The sequence below is a fragment of the Aplysia californica genome, unplaced genomic scaffold (genome assembly GCF_000002075.1).
Source record: "Aplysia californica isolate F4 #8 unplaced genomic scaffold, AplCal3.0 scaffold00075, whole genome shotgun sequence".
Lineage (NCBI taxonomy): Eukaryota > Metazoa > Mollusca > Gastropoda > Aplysiida > Aplysiidae > Aplysia > Aplysia californica.
Genome location: NW_004797345.1, coordinates 405132 through 422061, shown reverse-complemented (window position 1 = coordinate 422061; position 16930 = coordinate 405132). Strand labels below are relative to the sequence as shown.

General features: G+C 40.9%; 2 protein-coding genes across 8 annotated transcripts in view; one reads left to right on the top strand and one right to left on the bottom strand.

Moving 5' to 3' along the window:
- The window catches only part of LOC101861194 (serine incorporator 1), a 36650-nt gene extending 35276 nt beyond the window's left edge, over positions 1–1374 (bottom strand). For all 7 annotated transcript variants that reach the window (XM_005094065.3, XM_005094068.3, XM_005094070.3 and 4 more), the window contains exon 1: positions 1180–1374. In XM_005094065.3, the coding sequence (XP_005094122.1) occupies positions 1180–1200 (21 nt within the window). In that variant the 5' untranslated portion in view covers positions 1201–1374. The remainder of the gene's footprint in view (positions 1–1179) is intronic.
- A 2738-nt stretch (positions 1375–4112) lies between these two features.
- On the top strand, positions 4113–11356 carry LOC101860964 (protein-lysine methyltransferase METTL21D). The gene is made up of 4 exons (XM_005094064.3): positions 4113–4419; positions 7084–7291; positions 9023–9142; positions 10941–11356. The coding sequence occupies exons 1-4, from the start codon at positions 4169–4171 to the stop codon at positions 11055–11057; spliced, it is 696 nt and encodes a 231-aa protein (XP_005094121.1). The 5' UTR covers positions 4113–4168; the 3' UTR covers positions 11058–11356.
- The last annotated feature ends 5574 nt before the right edge of the window (positions 11357–16930 follow it).

Here is a 16930-nt window from a genome sequence, read left to right as displayed (position 1 = left end):
CCCCAACACACGCTAACGAGCCATCTTTAATCGCTTCTGATGACCGCTTGACAAATAAACATTTATTAGAAGCGCTGTAACTTTTCAGGCCGGCCTCAAATTCATCATAAAATAAAAACTCGGCTCCTGCACAATTTAACGCCATTTTGCCCGAAGTGATCCAGGCCTCTACCCAGCCTGAGGCGAGTCACGAGTGAGGCAGGACAGGAAGCCCGAGTCACGAGTCACAGGAAGTCGGAAGTGATGTCATGCTGGACAAGAATCAGAGTCCGAATAACATTTTTTCATACTCGGACTCGAGTCCGAATAGTCACTTCGATTAAATATACGTCACTATTGTCACATTGTCACTGACTAAAACAAGCAGTGGAAGCTCTCCCTAAACGAAGCTTTAGTGCCGTGCCCGTGAACATTGCCTCAACAGTGCCTGCAAATTGCATAATTCAGGGCGCCGTGAACGTAGCCTGCCAACTCGTGAACGTAGCCTGCAGACTACGTTCATGGCAATCATGGTGCTGTGAACGTAGCCACTGTTTGTTTTCATACTTCATACAATACATACATGATAGACCTAGAAGAGGTCTATAATATTTTTAAAATGCATAATAGTATTATTTATATAGATTATAAGAAAATCATTTATACGAAGGCCTTAAAAATTTATATCAAAATTGCACAATATTGACATTGACATTTAAGTAAGTATTTGTTGAGTTTCGCCTACTTCTTTGTATGGACATATGGTATCTAGATCTAGATTCTAGATCTAAGCCTGTACAAAATTCGATTCCATGTCAGTCTCCTCAGCCAGGAGTCAGAGCAGGAAATAGATCTAGGCCTAGGCAGGGCAGGCTGCAGCTGCTAGAAGGCCAACTCAGGCATCTGCTCTAACTCTAACTAAATTTGGATCACCTCTCTTGTTTACTCTTCACTGGCAGTGATATAACAATAAATATAGATCTATGAACAATGAGCACCGAGAGTTAAACGTAATTAGGATACTAGATTATCATGTCTCAAAATCCTGTCAATAACCGACCGGAAAACAGCGAACCACAAGACACTTAACAAGTCTGAAGAAGCAGGAAATATCCGAGGGGAAACATGATTGATAGAATCGAGACTCTCTAGGCCTAGGCTAGAATCTAGGCCCTACAGAAACATCAAAAAGTTACTTACGGTTCCAATTATGCAACCCATTTCGAAGATGAACCACTTTCTTTACTCACTGTATAAAGAATTTTTTAATCTAGCCGGAGACACTCTAATATTTTTATTATGATGAGTCAAAATTCACGTGATACTAAATTTCTCAATCCAATGTTTACAATCTACTACAAAATGGCGAAGGATCGTGACGTCAATCTCCTGGAGAACCTATTTTTAGAATTAATAAAGGATGACCAATAGTTTCGTCTTTTTCGGTGTTTAAAGATTTCTAATCCTATTCATCAGAATGTTTTCTCTTGAGAAAATGTTATACTCCCCCCGTCCGACCAAACCCCAAAGAGGTTAAAAGTTGTTTTAAGCTCCTTGCCCAGCCCTCATCCAACAAAATATGGCAACAGAAACAAAAATATGAAGAGAACAATGAACAGATAAAATAGCAACAAAAGAAAAAGAAACCAGAAAAAGAAAGAAGAGAAAATGTAAAAGAAAAGGAGAAACTGCCAACAAGATAACGAAATTTGAACAAACATGAAAACAGCAGGGATTGAAACAGCCCTCCCCCCCCCCCCCCCCCCAAAAAAAAAAATCAAACTGAACACAAAAAATAAATTGAACAGATAACAACCCGCCGGTTCCCCAACCCGCCACACCTGGGTTCCGTCTTCCCCACAGAATTCTACACTAAGTGTAGAATTCTGTGGTCTTCCCTCAACCAAGGAGATTAAAAGTAATGGAGGATGCTCTGTGGGCGGCACCGCACGCCTGATAGGAGCCCTCTCTCGCGGCGGAACCGTGGGCTACCTGCGCTGCGCGATTGCCCGATTACGGCACTGAAATCTAGATAAGAAAGAAGGTTTTATTCCGAGGTCCTTCAGATTAGGCAAGTCAATTAGTAAAAATGCCTTGCACCTGTGTTGTATTTAAGTGTAAGAACCAATTTGATGCTGCAGTGGACCGAAGTTTTCACAGTTAAGTTGTTTCCCTTTTAAAAAATTTGAATGAAAGTGTTTCTGTGCCCCCAGAAACACAATTTGAATCATTAATATTCATAAGAGGCTGGCTCCGGCGCTACATGCCAAGGCCAACCCAGGCTGAAAGGGATACAACACCCCAGCAGAAAGACTGAGATAATCAATTTTTTAAAAGTATTCTTATTCATAAATATATATAATTATTATGAGTATATATATATAAATATTATGTGTGTGTATGTATATACATATTATACATTTTAATTAAAGATATTGCTTTCCTTTGTGTGTGCAAATTAGATGCTACTGTAGTCTAAATGTAGATATCTAGAGGCTCCATTAGAACATGCAATCAATATTCAACAACAATAATGATGAATATTTTCTATGTTAAAGAAACACCAAACCATATCAGATGAGGGGAGAAGGTAGGGTGGGGTGGATAAGAGTTTGAGTCTTGATAGATAGAACTATACTCGGTTTAATTCTATTGTTGTAGTCTTCACCTAAGATCCCACAATCAATAATTCCGGTTCACTTAAGATTCTGCTGTTAAAAAATAAACCAAACAAAGCAACAACAAATTTTACTACACAAGAGTCATCACTAAGATAAATTATCCCCCCTCTGGAGTGTAATAAGGGACTAAAAACGCTGCTCTCCATATCATACTTTACTGAAGGAAAAAAAAAAAACCTTCAAAAGTTATCCACGCTCATGTATGCGATCACACCTCCAAGGGTGCTGTTATCTCTTTTTTTGTGTGGAATATTTGAAATCATTGTGCGCTCCACTTTGTGAAAACCAGGAAACAAAATTATTGGGATCAATAATATTATTTATAGACCAAGACATACTGTTAGCAGTTAGATAAAGCAAACATCGACCCTCTTTTGTGTCCGCTATTCCTTACGGTACACATAAAGATAGTTGTGGAAGCACGCCTAGAATCATGCAATCATATATCTTAAATTCAGTTTAAAAGTATATTTTCATCCATTTCTTATAATTATATATTTTAGCATCTTGAAAGATTATCTTTCTAATTTGGTATGTTTGATAATTTTAGGTTACTCGGACAAGTTTTATTCTTATTTTACACATCTTTTTGATTTTTAAACTAGATTATAACATAAAACTCTTCAAGAATTGAACAGTCCGTATCACACACATAATTTTTTCTCCCTGTCATTATCCGTCAGCCCGTCAGTTGATCACAACCTCTCTGTCTCTCTGTCTCTCTGTCTGTCTCTCTGTCTGTCTGTCAGTCTCTCACTCTCTCCCTCTCTGTCTCCCTCTCTGTCTGTCTGTCTGTCTGTCTGTCTGTCTGTCTGTCTGTCTGTCTGTCTGTCTGTCTGTCTCACTCACTCACTCTCTCTCTCTCTCTCTCTCTCTCTCTCTCTCTCTCTCTCTCTCTCTCTCTCTCTCTCTCTCTCTCTCTCTCTCTCTCTCCCTCTCTCTCTCTCTCTGTCTCTTATTTAATTTCCCCCATTCTCCTTCGTCCCTTCCCAAGGCCCGCCCCTCCTCTTTCTTCCCAGCCCCATCCCCTCTTCCTTGCGTGCATTCCCCCACCCCGCCCACCCCCACAACGTGGCCCAGCCCGATAAAATTCTATAAAAAGAAACGCCACAGTTCGGGATTTAGCCCACACTCGGTGGCCATATTTGATCCCCAACGCGGCGTACTGCTCGCGGCGCCCCGAAGAGAGAGAGGAGGCTCCATTAGTTCTAAGCTCCTTGCCCTCAACCCATCTCTCTCTCCTTCTCTCATTCCTCTACCCCTCTTTTCCCTCTCTTTTTTTCTTTCTATATGGTCTATATAAAACTTTAAAAATAAACTTCATAAAATGTATTTCTCTATCACGTGTTTTTAATGACAATTTAATAATAGGATTGAATTATTAAGTGTCGAATGAAAAAATAAATCAGCGACGTAATCAAGAGTCGTTTCCCATGTCGGTAAAGAATCTCGATCTATACCGGTAAAACCATTCTATATTTTTCTAAAGCTTATTCACGGTGTGAGGCATGGCTGTCACAAACGCCGTTGACTTATCAAAACTTTACACTCGAAATTTTGAATTGAACGATGAAACTGAATTGGTATTCCACCAGTCGGAAATCGGAGACGTTGGATGTGTAGTTTGGGATGCTGCGTTAGTTCTCTGTAAGTATTTAGAAACTCGGGATTTTGATGAAGGCAACGCTTGGCATGGGAAGACTGTGATCGATCTGGGCTCTGGGACAGGAGCTGTGGGTCTAGTGGCTGCTGCGCTTGGGTGAGTAGAAGTTGAAATCATGAAACATCAACTTGCTTACCTTCCAACTGGGGAATTCCCTGACTTCACAATAACTCTACAAATACAGTCAAACCTGCCCTGACGGCCACCTCTATAAGACGGCCACCTGTACAAACGGCCACTTTCCATTTCCCCCCTTGCGTTTTTTCTATATAATTTAACTGTGTAAAACGGGCACCTGTCCAACGCGGCCGCGGCCACTATATTTTAACACACTACCCCTATCACACTAAGCAATAACACCTGTCTTAGACGGCCACCTTAGTGACTCCATTACGTTTTGTAATAAATAATTGTGCATTGGCCCGCGGCGTTGTGGGCAAGCCGTCATTATTCAATCTCCTGTCGTTGTTGTTCGATTGTCCCTCCAACCGATCGTGCTGCGTAGGCCCCTCCCGCCCAGAACTCATATACACAAATCGTAAGTGAGATGAGTGGTCACTTTATACCCAGTCTGTAACAAAGTAACAAAGGACATCAACATGAACTTGTGACAGAAGCGTCGCTCCTTCTCCGAGTGGTGGCGACTCATGTGTTTGTTTTAACATGGCACTCGGTCTTCCTCGTTTGATACATTTCGTTTTATTGTCACCCTTGTGCAAAGTCAGCAACAAAATGAAAATCACAAACAAAATACTAACCAACAACAACAACAACAACCATGCGGCTACTTTCGATTGGGACCTCAGATGGGAATGGTTTGTTTTCTTCATCTTGATTAGTCCTGCCTAAGACGGCCACCTGTCTTATACAGCCACTTTTCTCCTTGACAATGGGTGGCCGTCTTACAGGTTTAACTGTACTTCAAAGAGTCATGTATGCAGTATGCGGCTCGACAACTTCTTGTCTTGTTCTCACAGGCTTTCTTTATGACAGAGGGTGGCTGAGATTTCTTATTCGAAGTGTATATATATTGCTGTCCCCGTAGGATTATGCGATTGTGCGGCCGCGTTTTTTTGCGTAATTCTGCAACATTTGCATAATTTTGGATTCCCCGCGTTTTTTCACGTTTTTTACCTTTTTTTTCACAAAACAATTAATTAACGCCTCGCCATGTGACTAAAGGGAAATAATAACCGTAATAAGTCTCAATTAAGTGAAAAGTTAGTTATTTCCCTTGTTAGAAGATCTTGGAAGGGTTAGGATTTTGTTCCTTGAGCATGTTCAATTTTACAATTCATCAAAAGTTGTTGTTCTCATGTCTGCTGATGTTTCATGTTTGACAGGTGTCCCTGGTTTTAATAATGTGCCAGCATCAGAGGCCCAGATGTCTTTTAAAATTTAAAAAAAAAAAAAATTTTCTTCCCTCTATATCTAGATCTAATCTAGATCTACAGCTGAAAGTTACAGATCATATTTTTTGGTTGTTTTTTTTTCTTACTGTGATTGATGTGTATTGTTTGTCTTTCCAAATACACAACAAATTAGTGATACTGATATGTTCTGTTTTAAATTTTTCTGTACATAAAACATGAAAATCATGAAAATTCGTGTTGAAAAAGTGCAAAACATGTCGCGAATGGTGTTACGGTAACTTGCATAATTTTTGCATAATTTGATAGGTTTTTTTGCATAATTTGGTCATCTAAAGTTGCCTAATTCTACGGGGACAGATACTGACCTGGTAACTGAGAACAAAGTCACGAAGTATACAGACCCGATAGGGGAAATCTTTTGTGATTTCAGAAAGTTTCAGTGCCTAGACCCGTTAAAGTGTGTGTGTGTGTGTCTGTGTGTGTGTGTGTGTGTGTGTGTGTGTGTGTGTGTGTGTGTGTGTGAGAGAGAGAGAGAGAGAGAGAGAGAGAGAGAGAGAGAGAGAGAGAGAGAGAGAGAGAGAGAGAGAGAGAGAGAGAGAGAGAGGGTAGAGAACAGGGGGAAGTGCTAGCAAATATCGCATGCCCCAGTTGACAGGAGGGAACGAGAGAAAGATAGAGTGGGAAAGTAGGTGGAGGAGAAAGAAAGACAGAGACAAACAAAAAGAGAAAGAGAAGGCGAGCGATACAGACGAGACGGGTGGGGGGTGGAGGGGGCAGAAAAAGAGGGGAGAGAGAGAGAGAAATAGACAGGGTGACTGCTCGATTGAAATTATGACAATTGTTCTTTTCATCAAATTATCTTAGTCTTATTGATTCCTCCAACTCCAAAACGGAGGAAAAACGATTGTTCATCGAAAAGACATCCGCAGTCTTCATTTGGATCTAGATCTAGGCCTCGAAACTAGATCTATGATTTATGTCTGTCTGTCTACTTAGTCTAGATCTAGACCTAGGCCATAGATCTAGAAGAAGAACTTAAGTCTACCCTGAGCCAAGAGGGCGCTAAAACTTTCCGAAATCACAGGTCTGTATACTTCGTGACTTTGTTCCCGATTACCGGGTCTGTATACACTCCCTTTCTGATTAGCATTTTCTAATTGTCCAGATTGCTAAGTACTCTATTTTCAGGTGGATCACACTGCAGAATCATGTTCCTTGACTTTGGGCAGTCGGCGCTATATAAGACTGACAGGACTTCCGAAAGTGCCAGCACGACTATTCCGCCAACTTCACGCTCGTATCAAGGGCGGCGGTACAACAAGGTTTGTTTGTATATAATATAAATGTAGAGGTAAAATGTCTCTATTCTTGGTCTTTGTTTTCACAGAGCCTTGACTGTGGTGACTGACCTACCGGAGTTTGTTCCCTTGATGGATCACAATGTTAACTACAACAAATCGGTCATCGCTGCTGGCTCCTGTTCTGCTCAGCCACTTGTCTGGGGCGACTCATCCCAAACTCAGAATCTCAAAGAAAAGTTCTTCCCTCAAGGATTGGACTTTGTGACCATTGCTGACTGTGTGTACTATGAGGAGGTCTGTGTGCTGCTGAGTGATGTGTAATAAGCTCTGTTTCTGTTGTTGTTGGTGTTGCTGTGTGTGTGTGTATAGGGCTGACAGGTTTAGGGGGCAGCAGAGTCAATATCTGTACTGTTGTTACTTGGAACATAAAACAAAGATTTTACACTACTACTACTAACCTTCTGTCACAGGAATTAGCCAAACCTGTTCCTCTGCTCTGTGTTGTGATTCCTTCTGCAGCTTTGGGGCCCCGATGCGTTGGATTGGAATCTCACACTTCACGCACAACTGAACCGAGGCTCTAACTAGCCTTTTTCACAACCTATACTGTCAGCAGGCCTCCTCTGCCTTGATACAACTCTCTCCTCTCCAAATCCCACCAGTAGTAACTCAGACTTTTATCAACTTGCAAACAATACAACTGAACACAGACTCACACTTTACTCACTCTCACACTTTCAGCCAAACAATACAATAGGCTAGGCCTAACCCCCTGCCACAACCAAAAACAACCAAATAGACCACAGTATGCAAGTGTGTTGGAATGTGTGTAGGTGTGTGTGAGAAAGAGTGTGTGTGTATGTGTGTGTGTACCACATGTACGTTGTGCCTATCTGCAACCCTAAGAAGTGTGCTTCTTGCCAAGGTTTGGGGATTCGAGCCTCAGATCGGTCCAGCGTTGTATCCATGGGAAAGGCACTTTACATGAATTTCCCATTTGGCTTGGTCCTTATAGTGATGGACGTGAAACTCGGATGTTCCACCTCCTAAATAACCTAATAGTATTGATCTTATAGGGGTGTTAAACTTATACCATTTCACCATTTTCTCTTCTTCATCTTCTGTTCCCACCCCCTCCTGTCAGACAACCACTGTATGATTTGAAGGTTGGTATTCACAGCGGCTAAAGTCTTGTCAGTTTTACATTTTGTTTTTCAGCCTGCTCTTATTTAACCTTCAATGCAAAGATGCCTTTAACTTTTAACATTGTAAATGAGTGTTTGGGACCACTTAGTTTTTCATGGCCATCCGATATGACATGATACTTGCCCTCACATATTCTGGGAGGCCAACGGCAGGTACATGCACCGTATAGAGTGTAAATTAATCATCAATGTCTTGTCAGTTAAGGAGAAGGGTGGCTCAGATGTTGCTTTGAGCTGTGTGGTGGGGCAACTGATGGTCTACAATCTCCGCTTGCATGTTTATTGTCACTGCAGCAGCTTTATTTGTTTGTATGACTATCAAGAGGCATGTTTTATTTGTTTGTATGACTCTCAGTATCAAGAAGCATTAACAAGCAGTGTAGTGTGGATTTTCAAATATGTGTTAAAATAAAGCACAACAGGTAGAGAATGTTAAGATTGGTTTTCAAGTAACAAGGCAATCCAGCATCTTTTGTTTGCTTATCCGTTGGTGAGAATAAGCCAGTCAGGAGCATTGTGACTTAAATTTGCTTGATAGAAGAGAAAAGGTAGGGTTTTTTTGGGTCATTGCGTTCATTGCATTTGATCTAATTCTTCAAATAAAGAATGTACATGACCATCTACTGGTATTTCTAATACTGGCACATACTGACAACGGCTTGGCCATGTGAATCACCAAACATATACATATATGCTTATGATAGGGGATGAAATCTTGTTTATATAATTTACCCAAGGACTCAAGAAGTCTGCTTTGTTTGTAATTTGCTTTTGTGTGCAGAGGCATTTTGTTCATAGGTAATGTATCTTATCTTTCCAGTCAATAACGAGCTTGGTGGAAACAATTGTTGAACTGTGCTCCGACAAGACCACAGTGCTCTGCTGCTATGAAGAGAGAGACATTGGCAATAAATCTGAGATGCAACGGAAATTCTTTGAGGTTAGTTCTTAAATCTCAACGAGTTCTTTCTATCTTGATTGTGATGTACATTTATGTTTATTTTGAAATGGTTCTAGTTAGGTTGGTCTTGTTTAGACTCTTGGAAATGTTTCATTTTTGCTCTCATCAACTTTTCCTTTTCCTTCATCATGATTTATGTCTTTCTCACTGGCCCCTCATCTTTAACCCTTTCCTGTTCAACTTGAGCTGTCGCTGTTCAAAAACAAGTGTTGATCAGTGATCAATTTGGCCTAAACAGGCAGAACACGCCACTTCTCTTTTAATTTCAATGGTAAGCTTGGCAGTAATAAAAAGTTAAGATCCTTGACATTTTAAGTAGGTAGCGTAAAGACGGCCTTGCGGGCACTCGGGGCCTTCGGACCGCGTGGTATCGGTGAAATCAGGGTAATTCCGATTGCTGCTTTTCTTTGCTCTTTCGCTATAAAACCCCAAATGCCGTACACTTTGTAAAAGTTCAGCTTTTCCTCGTTACAATGGTGTAAGTTGTTTATATGTCTGATTATTAGGAGCTGGAAAATTGCCGAGGAAAGCGAAGCCCCTCGCGGTCGGAATGCGTGGTTGGCCGGTTCAAAAATTTACATGCGTGCATTCAAATGCTTTGCGGAACGAGGGATGATTAAATACTGTCTTTTCATTGGCAGAGAACAGTAGAGCTTTAAACGGGCTTTCCCGTGGTATATATTTTGCCTTTGGTGTTTAAATAGAAAGCCTTTAAAAATAAAGTAAAAAAGTTTAAAGATAATTTTTTACACAAAATATGTAAAATACCGGTTTAAAAAAGATATTAATTAAAAGTTCAGTTTATTTTCTATTAAAATAAAGTAATTATCTTGGAATTATTTTGCACCAATCGTTCCGCGAGACTCGGAAAGCACGTGACCCCGCATGTGGGGTACACTGCAGTATAGAGCTGACTCGCTCGCCGTGGGGGCTGGTGCGGCGCCGGTGGGGTCAATGCTCGGTGTTTTTGTCGAAATAACAACAGATCATCGTGTTTGAGGCGGTAAAATACTCATTTGTAATGATCTCACAGTCTTGAAAAAAATTAGACTCCACATATTTGTTATAGTGATTGTACTCTGTTAATGTGGAGATGTTTAGTGCACTTGGTACTCTTTTATTATCTGTCAAACATGGGGTTGCAGCCAGTGACTGACTTTAACAAATTTGATCAAATTTTGAACAACTACCATTTTCTTAGAAATTGACTGAGAGGTTAAAGTAAGAATGGTACCAAAATGCTCAGTGGATATAGGCCTTTCAAATGGAACAGATAAATTTGGCATATAAGTACTTTGAAAATTTAGTTTCTGGTAGGCCTACCTATTTTAAGATTTGGCCTTGTTTTCATTTCTCATGAGGAAAATGCGGTAGAGTAGGTATTAGCAGTCAGTTGTTAGGATTGTGTGTTCAAATCCCATGAAGGGCCCAGCGTAACGGGACCTGGCTATACTTTATGTTGGGAGGCCAAGAATGTTTCTGAGTTTTCCAGGGTCTGCTGGGTAGTAATACCGTGTAAAGTGCGTACAGCTTGCTATTGAGTAAGGATATGTACTATACAAATGCTATTTATTATTATATATTATTTGAATTAAGTGAGTGCAAAAGAACACAAAGAACAACTTGATACTGTTCAGTGTAATGGAAATTGAACGAGTGGGGTAACATTGCTGGACAGGGAAAAGTTGACTTCCAATTCCAATATCGACGCAAATCTTTAATCATGCTCACAATAAGGACAAAAGGTCACATCATTTTTTGTTTATGCTTGTTACAGATGATTGGTAAACGGTTCGATGTGAGTGAAGTCCCTTTAGCTGCTCAGGACCCACACTTCCGCAGCCCTGACATCCATATCATGAAGTTCACACCGAAGCTGTGCGTGGTCAGATGACTCTGGGGTTTCCTGATTGTGTGGAGAGAGTATGAAAGTAGAATATATGCTCACTGGATGGTATAAGAGACACTGGGACTGCAAGTGCAAGTTTTCAGACTCATTTTACATTGCATGTGTATGAGTTTTTAGGAGATGAGATAAAAAGCCTGCAGTTTTCTCTGTTTGGTACTTTATCAGATGATTGGATAGACAAGTGCCTAAAATATAGTGCTTTAAAACTTTTATGCAAGAATATTTGAGCAAATGTGAGTGTGCTCAGCTCAGAGTGAAACGTTTTTTGCCTACTTTTCTCAAAAGTCAAGAGGTGACTTAGAAAAACATTGCCTGAGAATGTGTAGAGATTGATTTTGCTGTTGTTTGCTGCTGTTTTGTATGCTCCCTTGGTCTGATCCTTGCTGTGGTACTGCTCGAGACACTAGTAGTAGATTTGTCTGGACAGCATCATTTACTGTTACATATATATATATATATATATATATATATATAAATATAAAAGTATCTATATATATATATAGAGAGAGAGATACTTTTAGGTTGCAGTATCGCACACTAAAACTGCTTTAAGCTGACGAAATGCCTTTTGTCATTTTTGGTGCCAAATTTTTTATGGGTCTCAATAGTCCGCTATTTAGCGGATTTCCGCTGCCGCCATTTCCTCCTCTAAAGTCAGCTACCGTGGCGGCGGGCCAATCAGAAAGAGAGATTTTGGGAGCAGGGTGACTGCCAGGCCCCGGGAATTTTTGAAAAATCGCTGAGACCCGGGAAAATACATAAAATATCTAGAATATTTGAAAACCAAATCCAATAACGTCGTTAAGTTCATTTCTGGCGGTCGCGATTGTGATATTAATTCGGCTCTGAGAGTACGTTTCACGCAAACTGGTGGCTTTGGCGGCAAGCGGAATTGTGTCACCAAGGCTCGGCTGGAAAATCAAGATCTACTTTCGCTTTCGTTACCACCCAGAAGTTTGTCAGTAATTGTCTGATAACGCAACATTTATTGTAACATGCGGGTTCGGCATTACAAACGTGGTGCCGCCATGAAAATATATCAATATTTGTCACCGTGCTGTCACTTGTGGGGGTAAAACCAAGAAAGAAAAAAAAACAAAAAGAAAGTTATACAAGCGTCTTGTCAGTCTCGCCATTGTGACCGGTCAATGAACCTGTGCGCGTTCTGAGCGCTTCGAAGTACAGGACTCAGGAATGGGGGAGATTATTGGGTTTTTTAAAAGACGCACTCGGGGATAGGGGGAGGGCTGGACGCAACATCAAAGGACAAAATGAAACTGAAAGCAAATGTTTAATGTTTAGAATTTTGATTACTACTAGATCTACAGCTCTCTGCAAAGTAAAGTGTGTGTTGGTGCAGGCCTTGTGTGAAATTGGGAACCGTCATAACTTGTAAGCGTGTTAATGTTATGGAACTTACGGGTCTAAGTGTTCGCGTTTCATTGGATTGGTGACAGTAAATTAGAACTCTATATTTTAGCTTTCTGTTCAAGATTCGCAGATGTTCAGTATCACTGCATCTTGCCTTCCCACAGTTCTTACACCTCTTACCCGGAATAGGTCTGCTTGGTCTATTCTACTCTACTTTGAGTTTGAGCATTATTTTTGTCTTTCTCGTTTATTATATATATATATATATATAGTGAGGTGAAAAAAAAAGCGAATTTTTTATGTTGTTGTAATCGCCCAATGCTAAGTTCATAGTTGTGTGATGTGAACTCATATCACTCAACACTTGCCTTGAGCGTCTTGATTGGACATTTTTGAGCATCGCAAAGATGCCATTGGCTGCGTAAACAATACACAACTCACGAGTCATCACTCACCACTGGGACACATTTGCAACTTGTTGTCAGTGGTGAGTTTATGCTCACTCAGTCCTGGGGGTATGCCTGTAAAATCCGCGCCTCGAAATGTTGCATTCATATCGAAACAGACGAGCTACAGACATGCCAAGGTTATCAAGGGAAAACAGAGAAAGAGCTGTCGGGCGACTGGCGGCCGGTTAGTCAGTGGAACAGGTGTCCCAGGTTTTTGGTGTCCACCCAAGCACCATTTTTTTATCACCTTCGGAACCGATTACAAGCGACAGCGACCACAGCAGATCGACCAAGAGGCGGAAGACCAAGGGGGACAACTCCGGCCCATGATTGTGTCATCATTCGTCGGCACCGCCGCAATCCGTTTCTGCCAGGTGCAGAGACTGCAAGAACAATCATGGGAACGACTGGAAGCCAAGTTAGCTGCTGGACTGTGCCATGGAGGTTAGTGACTGCTGGTCTTCACTGCTGGCATCCTTACCAGGGAGCTGTCCTAACACCAAGGCATCTACAGCAACGGATACAGTGGGCACAGGCACATGTCAACTGGCAGAACGCACAGTGGAGGAGAGTCCTCTTCAGTGATGAAAGCAGGTTCTGCGTCGATCCAGTGAATGGCCGTGTCCGTGTGTGGCGTAGAGACACGACTCGCAATGACGACTACAACATTCTGGAGCGTGACCCCTGGGGAGGCGAAAGCGTGATGATATGGGGAACCATGGCGTTGTTCATAGAGTGGAACCTGTCATCTTCCAGAACATTGGCCCAGGAAGTGGAAACGGCGTCACGACTCAGCGCTACATTGCACAAGTCTTGGCACCTCATGTGGTGCCCTTTCTACAGAGGCATCCTAACTGCCTATATCAACAAGACAACGCACGACCACATACCGCACGTGCTACCCAGAACTTCTTGGCGCAGAACAATGTCAATTTATTGGCACACCCACCTCGCTCACCTGACTTGAACCCTACTTAACATTTGTTGGACATGATCTAAAGACAGCTTAACCAGACGCAGCCACGGCCTCGAACAGCAGCCCAGTTGACTGCAGCCATCATCCAGATCTTCGGTGGCATCCAAAATGGCCAGATCAACCGTTTGATTAACTCTATGAACAGAAGATGCCTCGCTATAATCGCTGCACGTGGAGGCCATACGCGTTACTAAGTTTGCTCACCAAGGTCAAGGTCAACGTGAGCTCAGATGAATGTGCTGGACCCTCAGTTCATGTCAGCTATGTCACTCAAGAAGTGTGCAAAGTTTCAGCTAATAAACACAACGAATAACTTGAAACCTATGTGTTGTATTTTGTCAATCCTTGTGTTGTAATAAACATTCGTGTTTCTTTTGCACCTCAGTATATTATTATAATATATGATACGAATCATGACTGTCGATATCCTGGTTCTAGGCTCAAAACAATATTCCTTTTTATATAGTTTATACAGGCGAGTATGGTGAAGGGAAAATATTATAAATAAGTCGCACAAGACCCCAGGCGCCACCACTTTCTGCAGGTAATCAAGGTGGTAAATATTTGGTACATGACTCTTACTTGAAATTATCTCCCAAACCCTCAAATTGGTGTGAAATAACCTTGCTTTGATAAATTGATTGTTTTTATTTCAGCATTCTAGGGTTCAACAGTATAATAATAATGGGTGTTTAGCTAAAATGGGCTTCTGTGGCGATCACCCGAAAAGTTCCTCCCTTTTTAGAATTCCGAGTTGAGATCCATGATTTTTGTATTTGTCAAATCAAAAGCTCAGTCAGTTACCTTACTTATGTGAAAAAATCAAATTGAATCTGGCAAGTTTTTGAATAAATTAGAAGTCAAACTTTGGACAGACCCTAGTTTTAAATGGCTACGCTGACAAAATGACTCTCTATAATAATAGATAGCATTTGTATAGCGCATATCCCCGCTCAACAGCAGGTTCTCTGCGCTTTACACTATATTATTCTCTATCTCAAAACTGCTGTGAATTTTAAAAAAGGCGTTTTGTCAGCTTACGGCAGTACAATGAGCTCAAAAGTTTGTGGTGCAACTTATCCTCTAGTATCTCTTTAACGCGTGAAAAATGCCACACATACTTTAGCTGTTTGTTACTTGTATAAATTTGTCTTAACTTAATATTTTTCCACAAGTTAAGCTAGATTAAAAAAACCTTTCTTCATAAATTTATATAAATTACTACAAATACAAATCTCCATCATGCAGAAAATAGGAATGTTCACAGCACTTCCTGTTTCTACTACCACACATTTTGAATACACATAGCCTATGGCCTATGTCACTGCTCACCAGTGACACCCTTTAGCGCCATAATCCCATACCAGGCGACCCTCTTCTCCTTCAATTACAAATATCTTGATTTCTATAGAAGATAGATGATAATTTTTTTTTCCAGCAAGACAAAAATTTGGCATTTGGCAAAAAAAATAAAAAAATGAGCAAGTTTTGTGACAATATTAATAACTCTATGTGCCCCAACTTGGATAAGCGCCTTATTCCATCACATCGTGTCACATATTGTCGCAGCCAGTGGGTTCTTTTAAAATCTGTAGAGACCAACCCTACTGGGATTATTTATTTTCTAGAATACAGCGCAGAAGTATTCACAAAAATATTGATCTCTTTTAAAGACAAATTGATCAGTCATTGGCCTCATAACCATTGGGCAAAAGCTGGAGCATTTATAGTGGATGGTCTGACAACATGGTCTTAGTAGCTCAAAACGACCAAAAATGTCAGGTAGAACTTTGTAATTCTAAGCTAGGAATATTATATATATGTCGATTGGGCATCAAAATGTTTCAAATACCATATTGTGCATATGTTTTTGACTTATGTTGTAACCTTGTTTGATCACATTGGGCCCATACCCATGGGAAAAATGAATTTGTTGTTGATGTTATTGTTGTGGAAGATCCTGTACAATGCTTTTGGTAATATGATTGGAAGTGTTGTGTGATGAAAGAGAAGAAGAAGAGAAAGAGTAAGAAAGGGAGAGATTGAGAGAAAGGGGAAGGGGGAACTGAGAGAGAGTTTATGAAAACACAATGGCCCATTTCTCATTGTGATTGTTTCTACGAGTTTGAGTTGTTGGAAAGTTTGACTGTTATTTTAGAACTATGGTGCTTACCACTCAGCCAAAGTTCAATGTTTTATATACAGTGGAATCCTGCCCGTTATAACGAGAGGAAGGGGACAAGTGCAAAACGTCCGTTATAACTTATAGCAGGATTCTCGTTATAACGGATCCAGTAATAAATTCAAGGGGAACAATAAAGTAGGCTTAATCTATGAGTTTGGTGTTCTGTTCATTTCTTTTTGTTGTCTCCGCTGATGAAAATTTTGTTCAACATAACCTCTTGGTCTTACTTGATCAAAAATTGAATCAAGGTTCTTTCTCTAGCTCTAGCAATGTTGACTGCTTGGTGTTGGCGGTAAGAAGGAAATGGCTCTAGGTAAACTCGCCCGCTGTGTTTTTCCCCCCACCCCACTACACCCTGAGATGCGTTCCGTCTGCTTGCTCACGTCCAACATTCGCTCTATCTATTACAGCATTGTGACCTCTGCATCCCCACATTGGAGAAGTGAGAGGCATGGTAGGCCTAGATAATCTAGGCTGGCCTATCACGCAATGCGTTCTGCTTGTCTGCGCATGCCACACCTTCCCCACTCATTCGCCCCGGCCTTCGTTGTTGACACATGTGGGCTCTCCCATTCTTAGTTTCGCTAGATCACGAACAAGTTTCTCAACTGGCGAGGTTTTACATATATTATAATTGGCCTGTGCTCTATGCATGGCAACACCAATATTCCGCTATAACAGACTCGCATGTTTGTCGGATTGCGCTATAGCAGTATTTTATTTACAAAGATAAAGAAGGGAAAAAAACGGAGTTTAAGTTTAAGAAAATTGTCTTTATAATAAATTATAATAGACATCTTGTTATTTCAGGACGTTATAAGTGGAATCCACAGACCTGGTTTTATCTCTGGTTCAAGCCATAGTGGTCAGCTCAAAG